The 20593-nt window shown below is 36.6% G+C and overlaps 1 protein-coding gene across 4 annotated transcripts in view; it reads left to right on the top strand.

The window, feature by feature from the left end:
• The window catches only part of COL28A1 (collagen type XXVIII alpha 1 chain), an 83629-nt gene that overhangs the window by 6507 nt on the left and 56529 nt on the right, over positions 1–20593 (top strand). For all 4 annotated transcript variants that reach the window (XM_007425280.4, XM_025164802.2, XM_088150624.1 and 1 more), the window contains exons 4-10: positions 2324–2344; positions 4053–4106; positions 7676–7729; positions 9025–9066; positions 10390–10416; positions 10795–10839; positions 15423–15467. In XM_007425280.4, the coding sequence (XP_007425342.1) occupies positions 2324–2344; positions 4053–4106; positions 7676–7729; positions 9025–9066; positions 10390–10416; positions 10795–10839; positions 15423–15467 (288 nt within the window). The remainder of the gene's footprint in view (positions 1–2323; positions 2345–4052; positions 4107–7675; positions 7730–9024; positions 9067–10389; positions 10417–10794; positions 10840–15422; positions 15468–20593) is intronic.

Below are 20593 nucleotides of genomic sequence, written 5' to 3'. Positions count from 1 at the left end.
CATTAATCCAGCATTTCAACTTTCTTGAAGTTATCCAAAAGCCCTGAAACCATCTTGCTGATTGTTTTGGTAGAAATGTTCCGTACACATGTGCTAAGCTCAGTTTTTGATGCAGTCTGGATTCACACAATAATCTAGGCTAAATTAAATTGAGATGGTCAGGTAGCAGCTCAACATGCAGCAAACACAACCATTATCTGAGAAGTTCTGTGAACCAGAATATTGTATTAAGCATAATTTAATGTATAGTTTAGCAAGTTAGGGAATATAGCGATTATATTTTGAAAACCCAGATTTTGGGATTAGTGTATTGTGTGTACTCAGCCACTGAGCTACACTAACATGTGACAAGGGATTTAATGTAACATTCTAAGCCACAATGTGATTTGTTTGGGGTTGAATTAGCATGTTATAAGAACCCAGCCATTGTGCCTTATTCAGTAAATCATAGTTAAACCATGGTGTACAGTGATTTGTAAATCCAATCATAAAATATACTTACATTTGATTTTATAATTTCTAATTTTAACAGCAGTGTACTTGCTACATGGAATAAACAAAAGCAGATAGAGAGAAACCTTATATGGTTGTTCCTCCAGAATATCATACATAAAGACAAAAGATAAACAGGATATGATTAGGTCAGAAAGACAGGAGCACTAGACATAATACAAGATCAAAGTTCATAATAGCATTACCCAAGGGAGTGCTAGAAGTGAAAGCTGTATAATCTACCGACAAGACTTAAAAAACAAGAAATGAAAAATAACAAAGTGGAATCAGTCTGTGTACTTGTCCTTAAAAGTCCAGAAAGCTCAGAAACCAGAGAAGATAAAAGATTTGGGGAGGGGGGGGAAGCAGGTGCAGCTTTTCCCATCAATTCAGTTCTGTGATGGGAAGAATTGCTATTGCTATTTTTTAATCATTTTATTTTTTCACTGTTTAGGAGTTTTTTTCAGAATCAGGACCTGAAAAGATCAGCCAGTATAACACGTCTTATACTGTTTACATGAATAATCATTTATTATCCAGGTTAAACATTATTTCATGCATCATTAAAGGTATCTGTTACAGAGATTCAAATAATGAGACATAAGTAACAACCTACATTACAGTGGATATAGACTTCAGTACTTCTCAGCAGATCAATTATTTTTCCAGTTTTTTTTTTTAAAATGTCAGGCTATAACTTCCTCAGCTATTCCCAATCAACAAGACAGCAGGGAAGTGGGAAGGAATCTGGACCCCAGAGACAATTTACAGGGTGTTTTTGCTCTGAATTCTTAAGTCCTGTTAGAAAAATGAAAGCAACCACAACATCCACAAAAAAGTAACAAAAAAATTGAAAATGTAAGATCAAAGTAAACAAAACTTTTTAAAAGTACATTAAGTCAATTTTATAGTAACTATCTATACAATCACAGCAATTTATTCTATTAAACAAATATTCATGAGATTTTGTTGGTAAGACTGAGATTTTTTTTAAAGTGAATAAAATAAAGCTCTGCCGTTGTTTAGTACAGTTGTCTGCATATGGGTTTGTGCTCTTTGTACTCCTCACTGTGAAGTCACCTTTTCTGCTAAGACTATATTCCAAGTATGGTAATATAAGCCCAGTGTGAGACTTGATGCTATTGTCCAAGACTTTACTACTGCTTGTCATGCTGCCATGAAAAAAAAAATGTCAACCATTCCTTTGGGGTTAATATGGCAACAGTATCATAAAAAATGATGAAAGAGCCACTTTTGCATCAAATATCATTTGTTGACCAATATTTTTCCTGAATAGGCTAACATTCAGATAATACTTACACATGGGTATATATATTCCCTGGTCTTTACAGCATCTTGGTCCCCATTTGCTAAATTCATATTCAAATTAATGATCCTATTCATCCAGAATCATTCTCATAAATTAAATGAGAACAGTGCACGATTCTATTTGCATGGAAACTCGGAATGGTGGCAATGGGTGAAATAAGGAATGAGAGCTGGTGAGTCAAACGGGTGGTAAAAGAAAGGGGGAGAAAAAGAGGATGATTGGGAAAGAATGCCCCCCAGAGTCATTGAAAGTCAGGCAGCATACATGCTTAATAAATTATTATTATTATCCTTTTCTCCTTTAGCATTTCTTTTTATTATCTTGTATTATCTTGATATTTATTGTATTTCAATAAGTTTATGTACTTGGTTTTGTATATTCATGGCAAAAGTGCTACACCTATCTTCAGTAAGTAAATAAAATATTTTTAAAAATTTAGGCTAATAATCAATGAGTGAAATGTCACGTTAAGTTAATCTATCATTTCTTCTAATTTTTCAGGCCACTATATTTGAAGAGAGGGTAAGTTGGAGAAGTTTGATGTACACACAGTAGATTTTCATTTTGGTATAATGTGCTTATACATTATCCTACCCAGAGATATCTTCTTTGCACTCACCTACACCAAATCATCTGAGTAAAAAATTGAATATTTTCCAGCTCTTCCCTCCTGCTGAAAGTTATCTTTATTCATTTTAGAAGAGTAGATCAGCTAAAACTACCATGGAAGGCATCTTTGAAGAAACTGAGCAGTTGTACATTTTTCAAGTATTTTTCTCTTTGAGGTGACAGTCTGAGCTTTGAACCAAAAGAGTGAATGCAGGGGTGGAAGAAATGAACAGTCCTCAGAAGCTTGAATTCCACACCAAAAAAATAGAGAGTGGCAACTAAGCATAATTCTTGGGAGAGTTTGTGAAAAACAAAGAAGAAGGATTTTTCCTATGGCAGTGTTGTCCAAACTTGGCCACTTTAAGATGAGTGGACTTCAACTCTATGAAGTAAATACTTCTGTGTTATGAATAATTCAGTAGTTCAAGAATGTACAGCTGTTTTTCCCTTGTGATGTTGCTGCTTGTACAATAGATTGAAAGGCAAGCTAAATACAGTATGTTGGCTGCAGAATCAAGTCACTTTTTCTTCTGAAGGGCGAAACTAGGATTTCAGCTGCAAGGTAGTTGAAATGTGGGACTTGTATTTGAAGGGACAGCATGGGCATTGGTAAGAAGGCCAAGTGACATCATGACATTATTGCACATATGACACTGTTGTAACTTCTAGGGATACCTATGAGAAGATTTTTTTATGTACTGTGTTAAGCCATATGGTGAATCATTTGGTTTAGCATAGTATGTAAACCTCGCCATTGCGGTTGGTAAACTATGGTTTATGTCTTATCTCCTTGAATAAATCCAGCCAGTTATAGCTTAGACAACAAACCACAGCTAAACCATGTTGCTGAACCTAGGATGACATTTAATCCTGGAATATAGCATTAAATTAAATTTAAATTATAAGTTAAATTATAGCTGAGTTAAAATGCCTTAATCATAATTTGTAGCAAGAGTTTATCACCTAAATCCCAGCGCCACATATTATCTGAACCTGGACAGGGGTTTGATCTATGATTAACCTTTCCTTCCAACCTCCAGGTGTAGAGGCAGGAGGTAGGAGCACCTGGGACTACTCTAATTACAGCATCTCTATTGATTCTGGCTCTTTCTTCAACACTACTCCCCCCCCAATTTTTTTTTTAATATGGAGTGGATTACTGTAATGTGCTGTACATGGGGCTGCCCTTGAAGAGTATCTGGAAGCTTCAGCTGGTGCAGAATGTGGCTGCGCAGACAATTATGTGTGCCCATAGGATGGCACACATTACATCTCTGTTTTGTGAGCTGCATTGACTGCTGGTCTGCTTCCAGGTAAAATTCAAGGTGCTGGTTTTGACATTTAAAACCCTACATGGCATGGGGCCAGGCTTTCTGAGGGACCGCCTCTTCCCAATCACATGTTCAGTGAGATGGGCAGATGTATAAATTTGTTAAATAAATAAATAAATTTTCTGTAGTCTGTTTTGAATAAAGGTAAATAAGTAACACCTGTAAAGGATCAAAACTGATTTGTGAAGGACTGTTTCCTGGGTGAGTTCAGATCTGGTAATTACAAGTTGTCTTCTTCATCTGTCATGCAAATTTATTTATGTTTTCAATGTTTCTCCTAAAACTTCTAGTGTGGAAAGAGCTGTGAATGTCAGAAAGGAGAGCAAGGACCTCCAGGACCACCTGTAAGTGTATGGCATAGTAAGAACTGTAAAATTTTCTCTACTTATAGTTCATGAGTGTAAATGATAATCTCAAGAAGGGTAATGCATTGATGTTTGAAAATAGGTCAGAAAGAAAAAAATCAACAAAGAATAAAACACACAATGCCTCCAGAAGGTAGATTTAACTTAGTAATGTAAAGCTTTCTAGCAAAGCTCGGGAATTAATGGCTCTCACATTACATGTGGCATTATTAGGCTCATGATGAACATATAAACAGTTGGTACATGAACTGTTCTGTGTACAGAACTGCCAATTTTGGGTAGGTTGTGTCTAAATTCAAACATGAGTATTCAGTCTGGACACAGATGGGAACATGTGCAGTCCGGAGAAGTGAGAGTATTGGCTGTAGCCCTTGGCAGCAGTATCTCAAGGAAAAGGAAGGAACAGGTAAAATCTGTGGCTAGGCTGGTGCCAAAACTATGCAGAGGAAGAAGGGAGAGAAGGTGGGTGCTTCTCTCACCCTGTAACACCCATCCAAATTTTGTTTCTGGATTTTGGTTCAGCCAAACCATAGTCTTCCTAGAACAGTTTAGCAGAAATTTTGCAACAGCTAAAGTTAACAGTAAGTAAGCAAACTTGAAACTCACTTTAATGCCATTAATACAATTGAATGAGTCTCATGTTTTATCGTAGCTATATTTGACATGCATAATAATAATTGTAACTGTTTTCAATTATTACTAATGATTGCTTATTAGTAATAGTAGTAATTACAGCTGTAGTAGTAAACTAGTTGCCAGCTGCTTTCAGATTGCTATTTGTGTTGGTTTTAACCTTCAGAGTAGGAGTATGCAACTTCTGTTGGGTTGAGGGCCAAACCATGCTTTGGGCACTCTGTCAAGAGCCACACTCCAAAAGGGAAGATGTGATTTGAGAGCTTAATAGATGTCTTAATTGTCTCCAAGGAATTTTTCCTTTTTTTCCTTTTTTTCCCTTACAACCCCCCAAATGCAAACAAAGAGCCAAAATTCTTTGGCCCGCTCATTCTGCACAATGAATCATCACTCAAAACAATTCCAAAGGCCCAGTTCAAGATCTTGACACTCATTCTGAAGGCAGAAGGAGAGTGGCAACTAAGCATAATTCTTGGGAGAGTTTGTGAAAAACAAAGAAGAAGGATTTTTCCTATGGCAGTGTTGTCCAAACTTGGCCACTTTAAGATGAGTGGACTTCAACTCCCAGAATTCCCCAGCCAGCCATGCTGGCTGGGGAATTCTGGGAGTTGAAGTCCACTCATCTTAAAGTGGCCAAGTTTGGACAACACTGCCCTATAGATTTAACAAATGGGTCTCTGCAAATAGCAGCATCTTCTAAAGAGCTTCAACTGCAAATCTTAATGTTGGCAAGTATATAACGATAGAGGCATGTATTTTAATTACATTATAATTGTGTTTGGATTTTTAGGTTTGGGATTCTATTCAGTTGTTATTATCTGCCTTGAGATTTTGTTGAACAAATATTGAGGGTTGTTATCCAACCACATTGGAAAAGGCTGGTGTACTATATGATGTGTCTGTTCTTTTTTGATATATATATAGTTATTTTATTACACATTACAATTAAACATGATAAGAACTAATACAAACTAAAAACAAATAAAAGAATATAAAGAAAAAATAGAAAATGTAGAAAAGAGGGAAAAAATTAAAATTAAAATTAAAAAATAAAAAATAATATAGTAAAGAAAAGAAATATATAAAGAAATGACTTCCCCCTTCATAACAACAAGTATAAACAATTTTAACAACTTATCATCTTCTGTTAAAATACAACAAATGATCTTTTCTTCCCATATCTCATCTCTTATCTATAAGCAAATCTTTAAAGCCTCCTTGTTCAGTCCTGTCAGCAAAAGTCCATTAATGGTTACCAGAGATAACAACATATCTATTTTAACCTTGATCAAATAAACTGTCAGGCCCAGCCCAAGAACAACAATGAAACAGTCCAGTCCAGTTCTTTTATTTGCTTACACCTTATAGACAGAATCTTACCAGGCTAAATCTATACTACAGCAACTAGTGGATATACCCTGGGAGATTCTAGGGAGTGGCTATCCTGAACCTCTTTTGCTTCCCACACTCCTGTGGCAAACTCAGCTGCCTCTTGCCTCCTCCTCTCTCCTGGAATGCACCCCCTCTTTCCCAATAGCCTTGATCTCCCACATCACTCTCCTCCTCAGAGATCCATTCCTTCATATAAACCAACTTTATATCCCTTCCTTTTACTTTTAACAATCTTGATCTTTAACCCCTTCAAGTATTATCCTAGAACTTGATTTCTTTTCATTTTTTCTTTGTCCCTTCTCACAAAATCCTTCAAACTTGTACAAGACTCTTTTGTAAATCCAATATAAGAAAGTTATCCAGGTCACTCTTTTGGTTTGTTATTTGTATAGTCCTTTTAATTAAAAAGACAGCCAGTTTCATTTGTATATCTAGTGTAGCATCTTTTTCCATATCATTCTTATAGTTTGCCATTTTTAAATCCACTTTCAAATCAGTCTTATCCAGTAAAACTTGTTCTTCTTCCATAACATCTTTTAAACACAGTCTATCTATAATGGCAGACATTTTTAACGTCTGCATTTATTCTTCACAAATATCCTTCAATATATCCAATGTTAAAGTATTTTGCTCCATTCTGTATTAGTAAATCAAATTCCAGTGTTCTTCTCTTTTAATTATAATCTTTAGTTCCTTCTGGTTCCCTCTAGTATCCAACCTTCAAAGTCCCATCCTATCATGTTTTTTTTAAGAATTCAGAACAACAGTATTTTCCAATGGGAAGGATTCTTATAATTAATTTCAAAATCTTATTTCAAATCTACCTGGACCCTTAGTACATTTGTAACTTTCCAAAATCAACATTCTAATCACCTTTTGCTGTTTATTCCAAAAGAAAATATTTTTTAAAATTCCTTAAATGTGTATTTAAAACATATTTAGCTAAGGATTAAAGGGGACTCACCCAGTGTTCTAAAGCTTGCCATTGTGAAAGTTCCTAATAGCTAAAAAGCAGTCAAGAAGCCATTTCTGAAAGTGATTAAGAAATGAGGCTAGATGAACCTTATGTCCGTATGGGCTACATTACAGCTGTGAGGTTGGTTGAAATCCCTCAACTCCCAGCTGCTCAACTCATAAGCCAGCTACAAAAACATTGGTTCCTGCAGTTTATTCATGAGAAGCAGCTGCCTGGAGTACATGTGGGTGATCTCACGATCTCTCCTTCTTCCGGAGAGATTTTGCTGGGCAGAATTCACCATCTGGCTCTCAATGTCTGCCGCAATGCCATCTCCGTCCCTTCAGGGACTTGTAGTTTCCCATGAATCCTCACTGGAAGTCTATGATGTGTCTATTCTTATACATAGTTTTTGGTTTCCTTCTTTAACCGTTGGTCGTTCTGCCAGTCAGACATACTTTAGAATGCATTGAGTATATACTCAATATATAACAGTATACTCAGTATGTAATAGTATATAAATTTGATAAATAAGTAAATAATATATATGTTTTCTTTGTTTCTTAAGGGTGGCCATGGAGGAAGAGGAGATAAAGGTGAACATGGACCTAAGGGACAAAAGGTAAATTAGAATTGGAATTTGCAAATCACAATGTGGTGTGTTTTTTTTGTTTAGCAGGTTGTATTAACTCAAACAGTTATGATTTATTCAGTAAACCATTGTTAAAGAAACCATGGCTTAGTGCAAAAGATGAATGCAATTATTATATATTTTTTCCAAGTTTCTTTGAGGGATCTTTGAAGAATCAAAGAATTAGCAGATAACTCTCACTCTGTCCTGAGTTGCTAGGGTTTTAGATTTATTACTCAGGACAAAACATACTTAGTCCAAACTTGTTTACCAACAAGCAGTTAGTCAACAGAAAGACTGGTGAACAGATACTGCTTTGGCAATTAACCTTCCCAAACTGACAACTTTTAGGGCTAAGTTTACAGAGCTCTAAAATATCAGCTGCACACTTAAGTTTGCATAGTGTTCTAAGGGGATCTTACTCATAAGTAGCTCATTACTCACAAGGAGTTCTGGTTATCTGCTAGACCAGTGTTTCTCAACCTCAGCAACTTTAAGATGTGTGGACTTCATCTCCCAGAATTGCCCTGCCAGCATGGATGAAGTCCAAACTTCTTAAAGTTGCTGAGTTTGAGAAACACAGTGCTAGACACTCCTTCACCTGGCTACTGAATGATCTTGTATCCTCAGCTTCTCATGAAGGCCCAACTGTTTCTCAGATCCACACATTCATTGACTTTGATATAATATTCCTACTGATAGTCTATGTGACCCAGGATGCTTCTAATAATCCGTGTTGTGGTGCTTTCCCTCTCATAGTTTCTATGAGATCCATCAGCTATGACAATTTTCCTAAAATATTTATTCTCCCATGATTAGGAACCAGCTTTCTTTTCCTCAGTGCTTGTTGGCTCTTGGTTTACATGAGAATTAAGGTTCCACTGTTCTGTTGTTCAAAAAGTCTGGTCCCTTAAGATTTCTAGCTTGATATCTGTTAGAATCAAGTCCATCCGGTTTTGTGATGTACTTCAAAAAGTTATAAACCTTAAGGGGAAAAACCAAATCAGTATGGTCACCCAAATGGCTCCTAAGGGAATGTTTCAGAGCATTCTTTTCATGAAGGAATCCATATCAGTGAGAAAATGTAAACGTGATTGTGGGAAAGATCCGCTTTTTACAGGTTCCATTGTGGAATGATCAGTAGACATCTTTGGATCTTGGTCAATATATTTGAATAAGATCATAATCAAAGTTGGGTTCTATGCTTGGTTAAATGTAGCATAAAAGACAATAATTTTTCCAGATGTAAATACAATTTTTAATTGGTTTCTACCTTTCATTTCTAGGGCGAGGCTGAGAAGGGAGAACCCGGTGAAAAAGGTTCAGAGGTACATGGATAATTACAGTGTTCATTTAGCTAAAAGCCCATCTATATAATGAACTGTCAGTTCTTGAAGAAGCTGCTTTTTGACTAGTATCTTCTCTGTCAGCTTGTCATCTGATGCCATTGGTTCATTACTCTGGTATCACAGTGGGGGCTTGGAAAGCAAGGATATTCTATTTCTTTTACCTGCCTAGAGGAATCCTAGGTAGGGAGAAAGGGGACAAATGATGCAAACTCTTCTCCAATGCAATGCAACCTGTCATTTTTGTATATGTGATATCATATGCATGTACAAAAGGGGTAGAGGTTGTGTCACAACGGTGTGATGCTGCTTCTGATATTTTAATAAAACTGCAGGATATTGCAGGTCCCTTAGTAATTGCTTTCATTTAATAGCTCTGATGTTAAAAGAGGTAGAAAGGGGTCTAGCCTACTTTCAGTTTCTTTTCCTAAAATAAGAAAACAGACACACGAACATAATGTTATGAGAACAATGGAGCAGACTGGAAAGACCCAGATGCAAATTCTCATTCAGATATAAAACACATTAGATGACTTTTGACCAATGACTGTCTAACAACTATCTCTCAGAGTTTTAGGGAAAATAACATGGGAAGAGAAATATGTATACTAGCCTTCCCAAACCTGGGCACTCTCCAAATGTATGCACTTTGATACTTCAGAATTCCCAGCCAACATGGCCATGGCAGAGAATTCTGAAAGTCTCCACATCAAGAAGACACTCCGGGAAAGTTGCTATAATGCATCTTGAGCATCTAGGAGAAAATGCAGGATATAAACAGGAAAATGAAGCGTTTAATTATTAAGTAAGGCAGTTATTTTTATTGTTTATATGGTCTCTCAAAAGTTAGGAATCTTCTAATTAAAAGGAATAGGTATATGTGATGATACAATCATTTGATTATATTGGTTAGAAATAGAAGCTTATGGCTCATTAGTAAAAGATGACCTACAAGTGAATACAATATATTTATGTTGATATATGTATCAATGTGTTCCCAAAATCATATAGTACATGAAAGTTCAAATGTTTTTAATCTGTGTGTATTTCAGTGAAGAGTGTCTGTTCTTTTATTATCTTGCATATGAATGCAGGCTGAAATGATTAGGGACCTTTGCATATACAAAGCTGTGTGTGTAAATGTGTGTAAATGTCATTTTCTTCCCCTTAAGGGGAATTCAAAAAAATGTGAATTCATTTTTTTTCCAAAATGCCCAGCCAAGTTATTATATTATTAGACTACTGATATTTCTAATAAGGTATCCATGGTAAAATAAAGTAATTTTTAATTTTATTTTGTAACAGGGAAGTCCTGGGTATAAGGGAGAAAAGGTAAGCTGGCTAAAAAAAAAAGTCTTAATGCCACATTCGGCAATTTAGTACACACTGTAATTAGATGTTCAGAAATGCAGTGCTTAAAATTAAATATGAGTTTGATCTTTTTAAAGATAGTCAAAATGGACGGCATAGTCATTTGAATTTCTGGATCAAAATTTAAATTCAGACTCTGAATTGAAATACTTTTTTTCCCCTGAGCTTCCTATAATGATTAAATTGAATGATTTATATATTTCTTATGTAAATTGAATCATCGGTGTATATCTCTTCTTAGGATATCATGATCAGTTTCAAGATAGTTTGGCATTATTCCATTTCAGATTCTCAAATTTGTATAAATATAATTGAAATAAAGGCAATCATTATTTACAGGGCGACAGAGGAGAATGTGGAACACCAGGGTTAAAAGGAGACAGAGTAAGTTCAAATTATTATACTACTATCTTTTCTGTTTAAAATTGTTCACTGCATAAAGATATAAAAGTGGATTTATTTTTTTGCATATGAAAAAGGCAACATTAATAGTTCTGAAAGAACACTGGTTGATGTGAAGTTTCATTTCTGTACATTATTGATTTTGTAGAATGCATAATTGCTCATTTAAATTTTCATAAGAACAAATCAAAGCAAAAACCAAAGTTAATCAATTTGATTGTATGAAATGGCATGATAAACCAGTAAGGGGAGAAGAGGTATATTACTTTATTTATTGTCTATTATATTAGGAACCACTTGATTAAAATGACTTAAGTTCACTCTTACAGGACTCAAGATGAATGAGATCTTTCCTGGAAACAATGAAAAGTCGTCTTCAAGACTTGAATTATTCAATATGGAATTCAGTATTATTAGATATGGAATCACTGAGGAAGGGGTAGTTGCTCATCACACTTCTGTTTCTAATATACAGATTGTGCAACACTTCTATAGTGATTAAAACATGTGCAAAGACCAAGGGCACCATACTGTTAAACCAAGGGCACCATACTTTTTTTCATTTTAAAATTTATATCAACTGTTTTAAAATAAAAAGACGTGATGCCATGTCCCTGGTTGAATATATATTTATATGGAACTCATATAACACTAGTTTGGCCTAGTGGTTAAAGCTCCAGGCTAGAAAGCAGGAGACTCTGAGTCCTAGTCCTGCCTTAGGCTTGAAAGCTGGCGGGGTGACTTTGGGTCCATCATTCTCTCTCAGCTCAATCCACCTCACAGGGCTGTTATTGTGGGGAAAATAGGAGGAGGAAGGAGGATTAGGTATATTCGCTGCCTTGAGTTATTTAAAAAAATAAGGCAGGATAAAAAATCCAAAAAAGGGGGGGGGCAGATTATGTGATCTCTCTGTTCTCTGGCAATTGCAGCACTGTGCTTGTGCCATGTGTTTCCTATATAAAGAAAAGAATAGAGCACATTTTAAAAAAATTTATTTGTTTACTGGGGCTTATATGCTTCTCCAATTCTGTATGACTTTTTCAGATTCCTCCTCTGTTTCCCTCAATAATAATGATATGCACTGATGTGTTACAGCAGAGGGCAATCTGACCTTGAAATAGCTAAGCAGGCTTGGATAAGAGACCTCCAAGGAATTTCAGGGCTATATAACAGGAAGTAAAAAAAAAATAAATCAGGAAACAAAGCAACAAAAGATAGGATGTATCCAGCTTGACGCAAAGGGCACTTTACTTTTACTTTTACTTTACTTTTAATGCTTTAGTGTTGATGTATGGCAGTTGATCACATTATAAATACACAAGATACAACACTATATTCATTAATATGTGCTCACAGAGCAATAATTGTGGGTCTGGTTTAAAAAAAAATGGACAGCTGCAGTTCCTCAGGAAATAACAGTTCCAATTTAGATCCCATATTGGTATATGTAACATGAGAAATGGAGCTTCTCAAGCCATTCTCAGTCCTTTGTCGTTCTTTTCAGACATTGTCTTCTGCCAATAGTTGGCAACATGGCTCCTTGGTGATAGACTGCCATTGCTCTTAGTCTCTCCTTTTAGATTATTTTTTAAAATCTCTGGCCAAAGAGAGAATTGTGTTAAAATTGTTTAATCTGATAAACAGGAATCCACATTTTTTACCATATTCTTCTCACATTATCCATTTACACTAAGAGCAGGTAAAGCCATAGTAGGGGATAAAGTGAAGCATGTGTGTCTCTGTGTGTAAAGATAAAAGCCAAATTAGATAGCAGCTGGCGGTAAAATGGAAACCACAAAAGGAACATAGAAACCATATGTTCAGATTGTAGAAATGTAAGGAAACCGCTTTGTCTGGGCATTCAGATTTTGTTGACGGCAAAGAATAAGAAGGCATGGAACATCTGTAAAGGATTAAAAAGCCATAATGGATTAAGCACTCAAAGACATCTCTGAATGGTCCAGATTTCTCATCACCCACAAGATTCCCACTTGCAAGAAAAAGATGAAAAGGCTTTGCCAAAAAGACTTTTTTTTTTTTCCATACAAGAGAAAGACAGAAATTATGCTAGTGGGAAATAACTAGACATATAGCAGGAACAGAGAGGAAAATATCAAGGGCACAGTTCCAATCTTCAAGGACCCGTTTACAGTCTGGACATATCTTTATAATATAATGGCTGCACTGTTATATGCCCTGGAGTAACCTTTCTTTGGATTTAGGTAATTCATTACTGATGTTTCCCATTGCCCCTAATTTTGGGCTTTCCCAGCAGTCGGAATCCCTGCTTTCATAATAGCTTAACAAATGACTGCTGCATGGTGGAATACAGAAGCTGACATAGTCTATTTATACAGATTTTCAGAGAACAAGCTGTGTGTGCTTAAATTAAAGGAGCCAGATAAAGAAAAGAAGTATTCTGTACTCACTTCCAGGGCCCAAACAAAGTATCCTCTCCTAAATATTACATTTCACACTCTCTTCTCTTCTTTTCCCTATAAAATCACTTTTTCCCCAACACAATGTTCCAATTATTAGAAGGGATTTTTCTGATTTTCAAAGACCTCTTAATTCAGTCTTTAGTTGAATTCTTGCAATTAAGTCCTACATGTAAGAAATTCTTGGTGTTGAAAGGATATTCCAGAATGAAAGCCAATTTTTTAAAAATTGAAATCACCAAACTCTTGTGATCTGAAATCTAGCAGGCTAAAATATCGCAGAACTTCTACAGCTTGCAATATTTCAGTGGTTTTGTACAAGTGTTTACATTTAAGCAAACTAATGAGAAATCTTATTAGGTATTGTAAGATTTTGTGATTGTATAAAATCACACAATGGTGCCAGAAAAGATTGCTAATATTTAATATACAGGTAGTCCTCGGGTTACAATGGCAATTGGGACTGGAATTTCCATTGCTAAGTGCAATGTCTCGTGACTGCATTGTTTAGCAGTGGCAATCCTGGCAGTCCTGGTTTCCGTCGTAAACCCAGCTCTGCTCAGGTCATTAAGCGAGGACCTCATGACCGCAACATGGGAAAAGACGGGAGTCCCAGGCCAGCAGATGAGGACTGTGGATGACAGCTATGGGCAAGTGGGCAGGTGCCACAGGCGGGCACTACGGAGCATAGGAGGGTGCCACAGAGAGGCACTGCAGAGCACGGGGACCAGGGGTGCCATAGGCAAGCAGGCAGGTGCCGTGGGCAGGTGTTATGAAGTGTGGATAAGTGCCATGGGCAGCTGCTACAGAGCAGAGGCATGTTGCGGGCAGATAAGTGGGTGCTATGGGCAGGCACTACGGAGCATGGGCAGGTGCTGGAGGCACGCAGGCGGGTGTCGGTAGACGCTATGAAGCATGGGTACATGTGTGGGTGCCATGGGTGTGTGGATGGGTGCTGCAGGGGGGATGGGTGGGTACTGCAGGCAGGCTTTAGAGACCATGGGCTGGTGAGTGGGTGCCACAGGCAGGTGGGCAAAAAAGCGGCAGGGATGGCTTACAAGAGCGACTTGCAACCTTCCCTGCCAGTTTCCCCATTGACTTTGCTTGTGGGAAGCCAGCAGGGAAGGTTGCAAATGGGGATCATGTGACCACGGGACGCTGCAACCATTGTAATTGCAAGCCAGTTGCCAAGTGCCTGAATCGCAATCACGTGACCATGGGAGGCTGCAACAGCCACAACTTTGCAGACTGGTCATAAGTCCCCCTTGTTTAGCACCGTCATAACTTTGAATGGTCGCTGAATGAGTGGTTGTGACCCAAGGACTACCTGTAATCCTTAGACTACCCTCTTGTGATTGCTGCTTGGAATTCCCATTTATGCTTTTCAGTTTTCACAACATCCTTCAAGACAATCTGGGAATCTGAATGTCATAAAGATATTGGGAATCCACCGAAATATTATTTTCCCAGGAACCCAAAGGCTATGAATACTATGTTATTGAGTACAGGGGCATCCATGAGGGCAGGGTCAAAAAAGTCAAGCTACAGGCTATGGCCCTATGATTGAAGCCATACTACTTTTTTGAATGTGTTGCATGCAGGATGCATATAAAAAGGGGCATGGCATCAATTGAACGATTGTACCTGCTGTCTTGACCTTTTGACTCCCTTCCAGCAGATGTTCCTCATTCAGTAGGTTATATACATGCAGCTGGAGATCATGCCAGAAGCAGAGCCACTTCGTGCATCTAGAGATGCTGCTCGCACACAGCTATCAGGAGGTTCAGCTAAAAACAGGGAGGATGAAACCTGAGTCTAATTTATCTGTTTTTCTCCCTTGCAGACCATTAACCCAGTTAGACTTTGAGTATAGCATGCTCTATATTGCCAAATATCAATATAATAGGTGATATATCAGTAACACTGGTAAATTCAACTGTAAATATGTCTTTACATGTGAGAGCTGAAAATTGATAATATAGAAAAGAATAAGCACTGGGAAAAAGGTAAGATTAGAAAATTCTCTTCTCATGTACAGATAATGTGCTGTAGCAAAGAGAATGTTTTAGAAAGCATTATTTAAACCAGAATTCACTATTAATAATTTTTATTATTTTATTTGAACAGGGTCCAGATGGCCCTTTTGGCCCCAAAGGACCAAGAGGCCCTCAGGTAAGTTTCTTAAATTCTACTGACCATTTCATTATTATTTGTGTTACTAAATATTACTTTGTCCTACTTCTCAGGACTAAACTACACATTATACTGAACATGCTAGCTTCTATTTTCTTTAATTAAACAGTGGTACATGGGTACAGGGGTAACTTAGCTTGAGCAAAGCTTACAAGAAGGAAGATTTATCCCTTCTCTGTTTATGTCTGTGGGGTTACTAAGAATGTTCCCATTAGACCAATGTTTCTCAACCTTGGGAACTTTAAGATGTGTGGACATCAACTCCCAGAATTCCCCAGCCAGCATGACACTGGCTAGGGGATTCTGGGTGTTGAAGTCCACACATCTTAAAGTTCCCAAGGTTGAGAAGCATTATACTAAGAGGAATGCTGTTGTTTTGTTAGCTGTTCCATGAAAATACAGTTCTCTATCTCAAGTACATAGATTCAACATATTTAAGATCAGTGGATCGTTCCAGTTGCTTACATTTTAAAAAGGATTTTGAAAATGTGTATACTTTCTTGGCTTTTAACAATTCTATTCTACTTTTCTTATATAAAACGGCATTTGCTCTGTAAGTTTACATTTTCTTATTTTAACTGGATCCTTCTTTTTTAAAAAAAAAACAATTGATTGTTTCATGCAGTTGTTACTGGTATTTTTATATTGAAAATTAAATTTCACTGGTATAAATTCCTCTGCGGTAATTCCTCAAAACTGGCTCAACTCCAACACTTGCCCAATATATAAGGAAACAGACGAGATCCTGCCAACCACCATCCAATTAGTCTGCTCCCTGTAATTAGTAAACTTTATGTTAGATTTCCCTGCCACAAATTACAGGACTGGATGTATTCCGAGAACATTATAGTGCCAGTACAAGCAGGATTTAGGGATGGATATTTTACAATAAATCAGTCCCCAGTATTACATCATTTGGCAAAGAAATATTATAAACTTGCAAGTGGTGCTCTTTTTGCTGCCTTTGTTGACTTAAAGGCAGTCTTTGACTCCATTCCCCAAGAAAAACTTTGGAGAAAACTGGCTAATTTTCTTAATTTTGTTTTCTTAATTTGATTATTCAATCACCCTGTGATATCACTATGCATGTTAAAGGCACTAATTTTGGAGATCTAACAGAGTCTATCCCCACTCATAAAGAGGTTAAACAAAGATGTATACTAGTCACCCTATTGTTTAAACTTTACATTAATGATATTGTTGTAGCTTTTGCCAATCCAGACTTCCATCTTCCATCCCTTGCCCATTGTCCAAACCCCATTCTTCTGTAGGCAGATGACGCAGCTAAATTTTTGGTTTCAAAAACTGGGCTATGTAGAGGTTTCAAGGAGCTTTTGAGGTACTGTGATAGAGAATGCCTCAAATAAAGTACCAAAAAACAAAAGTTCTGGTTTTTTCCAGAAGATGCTCTGATAATCCACCAAGCTGAACAGTTAATGGCAGACCCATTGAGCAGGTGAAATCATTTAAATACCTGGGTATTCACTTCCAATCCTTCACATGACGGGGTCATCAAATAAGACAGTTAGCTATGAAAGCTCAAAAAGTATTTCTAGTGATCAGTACACTTGCTGGCTGGTGGGGAAGCAACTTTGTCCTGTAGCAGTTAAAGCTATTCAAGGCCAAGTTCTTAGCATGCACATGTGGATCTCAGATGTGTATTTACAAAAACTTCTCAATCCTTGAATGAATACTAACAAAATCCTTTAAATCAGTAGCACCCGTTCCATACTCAACTTCTAATGCTATTACCAGATTAGAAGTAGGCTGCATCTCATTTGAGGCATGGGCAAGAATCTCATTGGTACATCTTATTCTATATGATATACATCAATCTACTCTGAAAAAAACACATGGACCAAGATCTGAAACAGCATAGACCAGCGTTTCTCAACCTTGACAACTTTAAGATGTGTGGACTTCAACTCCTAGAATTTCCCGGCCAGAATGCTGGCTGAGGAATTCTCAGAGCTGAAGTCCACACATCTTAAAGTTGCTAAGGCTGAGAAACGCTGGTATAAACTGTCAATACCAGCCCTCCTTTTTTTACACTTAGAAAAAACCCTGGAAGAACTTTAGCAGAGGGTATGGGATTTAGACAGTCAGGTGGACAGAGCCAAACTTTCACATCTCTCATATAGACAATTGCTCTCTCCCCCTCAACACTCCCCGATTACTTCAATATAATTCTGTATGCCCCACATAGGAGGCTCTTTTCCCTAATCCACATAGATGCTGTCCTTACTAGGGTGACAGGTAGTCGATATTCCAGCTTTCCATATGAAGACTGAGTATGCTCACATCTAGAAGCTGAGTCTGTTTCACACATCCTTTTAAAATGCCCAGTGTACAAGTACAGGTGATCAGAGCTAATATAGCCGCCCTTTAGTCTGATAAATTCCACTCATGATGAGGAGACTGAGGCATACTTATTAAATGACCAACATGCAGGTATTTCGAAGAGAGTAGCAAAATTCTAAATAGCTTGATCCCTTCTATGAAATGTTAACTTTATAGGGGTTTCTCCCTTTTATATATATAGTTACTTATAAATGTACTGCATTAATGTTGTGCTGTATTTTTTAAATTCTGTGATTTGGTCTTGCACTGTCAATAAATAAAATTATCTGGGAGGATTATAGTTTTGAAAGATGCCTAAAATGCCTTCAATAAATAATAAATAGAACTGAGAATGAAATTATTGCTCTTTTAGCAGACATTTGCAGCTTACCACTAAAATAGATCTCCATCAGAGATGACTGTAAGGTAGCCAGTGATATCGGTTTTAGAAAAAGGAGCTAGAAGGGAAATGACAGATTTAGCAAACTAACATTTGTCTGAGGCAAGCTGGTTTAAGCCCATATTAATTGTTCATTAATTGTATGAGGCTTGTTTTTTAAAAGAAGATACAAGCCCCCTTTTTAAGCCAAGGACCATACCTGGACTTTAGTGTATGGAATGTACTTCAAAAACTATTGGGCCAGGATGAAGAATTAAATGCTATTTCTTTAAATGTAAATATAAATAAAACAGAATTAAATTAACTAAACAGAATCAATATTATCATTCTCCATCTTGATTAATAAGATTCTCATGTCAGTTTAAATATTAAAACGCAGCAAAAACTTTTGGAGAATGAAGAATGTGAAGAGGATGCAACCCTGATACTGATTATCAAATCTTGCTGAAAGCAAATCAGCATGGCTTTTACAAAAAACTTTTAGAGATTATTTGAAATATGACAATAACTTGCCTTTGTTGCTAGAGTTTTTATATAATCTTAAAGCCGTTATGAAAAAAAAATGAAACTTTAAAATTCATGTTTGGCTTATGAGTTTCTTGGAGGTATCTGGCTACTGTTTCCAGATGTTGAATGCTGGGTGCATTCCAATGTCATAGCATAAGACTTTTTTTGTTCTAGAAACTCAAATAATTGAGAGCACTGTAAGATTATCTTCTTAAATATGTACAGATTTTTGTCTCTGTTTTTATTTTTAACAGCTATCAATCTCTGGATTGTCATTTATTCGTATTCAGTATTCTGTTCTACAGTCCTTAGCTTGAAGTAGTATCGTGAGAACATTTTTGTCTTCTCAGTAGAACTGCTAGCTTCCCTCCCTGCCAATTCTTTAGCCTTTAGTAGAAAAATATCTAGCATTTCTCCATAAATATCCTTCTCTGTTTAAGACAGATTCCCATGGGTAGAGAACTGTATTCCTACTAAAAATCCCTAGGTGGTTTGGATTTTGCTTTTCAGATATTTTGGATTTCTTCTGAAGCCTTATTCCAGGTGGAATAAGGCTTCAGAAATCTATGAGTCTAAGGCACTTTTTCTAGGTTGGTATCCCAGCCTTCTTGACCATGAGCTGTAGGGTCCTGCCTTTGATACTTTGAAATACCAAAGAGGAATGGGGCCTTTTTTTGTGATTTTTGTGGGGTTTGAGTATAAGAGCATGTTATTCTCAAATAAAATTCCCAACCTTATTTTATTTTATTACCCGCAATTGGTGCAGCCACAGTTCCAAAATTTTGTTGCTGAATTTTGGTGATATGACCATAGGATGGTGTGACCAACGGATCACATCTCTTGGTCTTGTTCAGTGTTTTTCAAACTTGGCAACTTTAAGATGTCTGAACTTCAACTCCCAGAATTCCCTAGCCAGCATGGGGGCTGGGGAATTCTGGGAGTTGAAATCCACACATCTTAAAGTTGCCAAGCTTGAAAAACACTGGTCTAGTTAGTTATTCCAAAGAAACAGTGAAATGACTCATTGATTGTGTTATATATTCTGAGTGATGCTGTGTGTTAGCAATTTCTATGTGTTAGCAGTATCTTTTGGTCCATTGCTGCTCATATTGTTTTGAAGGAGCTGTAGCCATTAAAGCAACACTTTTGTCAGAGTTTGTTCATAAAGAATAATTGTGTTTAGGTCTGTTGTTTGTATTTTTTTCCACTACAACACAGCAGGTTGCTAATTGCTTTCCAGATCCAATGAAATTTTCAGTCATCAAGATTGGAGGAAAAGTCCCTTATGACTCTTTCCCTGGCTTTTCAGAGGCCTGTTTATTAGTTTTGCTTCTAAGCTGTGGCATTTATTTTTCAGTGAATTGCCTTAGATCAGTGTTTTTCAAACTTGGCAACTTTAAGATGTATGGACTTGATGCATGCTGGCTGGGGAATTCTGGGAGTTGAAGTCCACGCATCATAAAGTTGCCAAGTTTGAAAAACACTGCCTTAGATCTTTATTTTCTCTATGGTTAAAAAAGAAAGTAAAAATTATCTCTGAGGCCAGGCCTTTAAATATTAAAAATTTTAGTATTTGTATATTTTAATGTGGCTTTAAGTATCTAATTTTTATATTTTGTTTTTTAATATTACGCATGTTTGGGTCCAACTTTTAATATTTGTGCACTTACGTATAAACTGCCGTAAGCATTCTCAAGAATGGAAAAACAAAATATAAATGGACTACTTTATATATAATTAATAAAACAGAAAGATGACCTCAAATTAAGAAATGAAACCTACTTTTAAAAACATTTTCTATGCATTTCTACCACACTCACTTTATTTTGTTTTCACTCCTTCATAAAATGTAACTTCA

Source organism: Python bivittatus, unplaced genomic scaffold (assembly GCF_059951505.1).
Source record: "Python bivittatus isolate LINGU-HERP-01145 unplaced genomic scaffold, Pbiv_v1 ctg000610_np1212, whole genome shotgun sequence".
In the NCBI taxonomy this organism is placed as follows: Eukaryota; Metazoa; Chordata; class Lepidosauria; order Squamata; family Pythonidae; genus Python; species Python bivittatus.
Note: the sequence above shows the minus strand (reverse complement) of the source record. Positions and strands in the feature narration are given on the sequence as shown.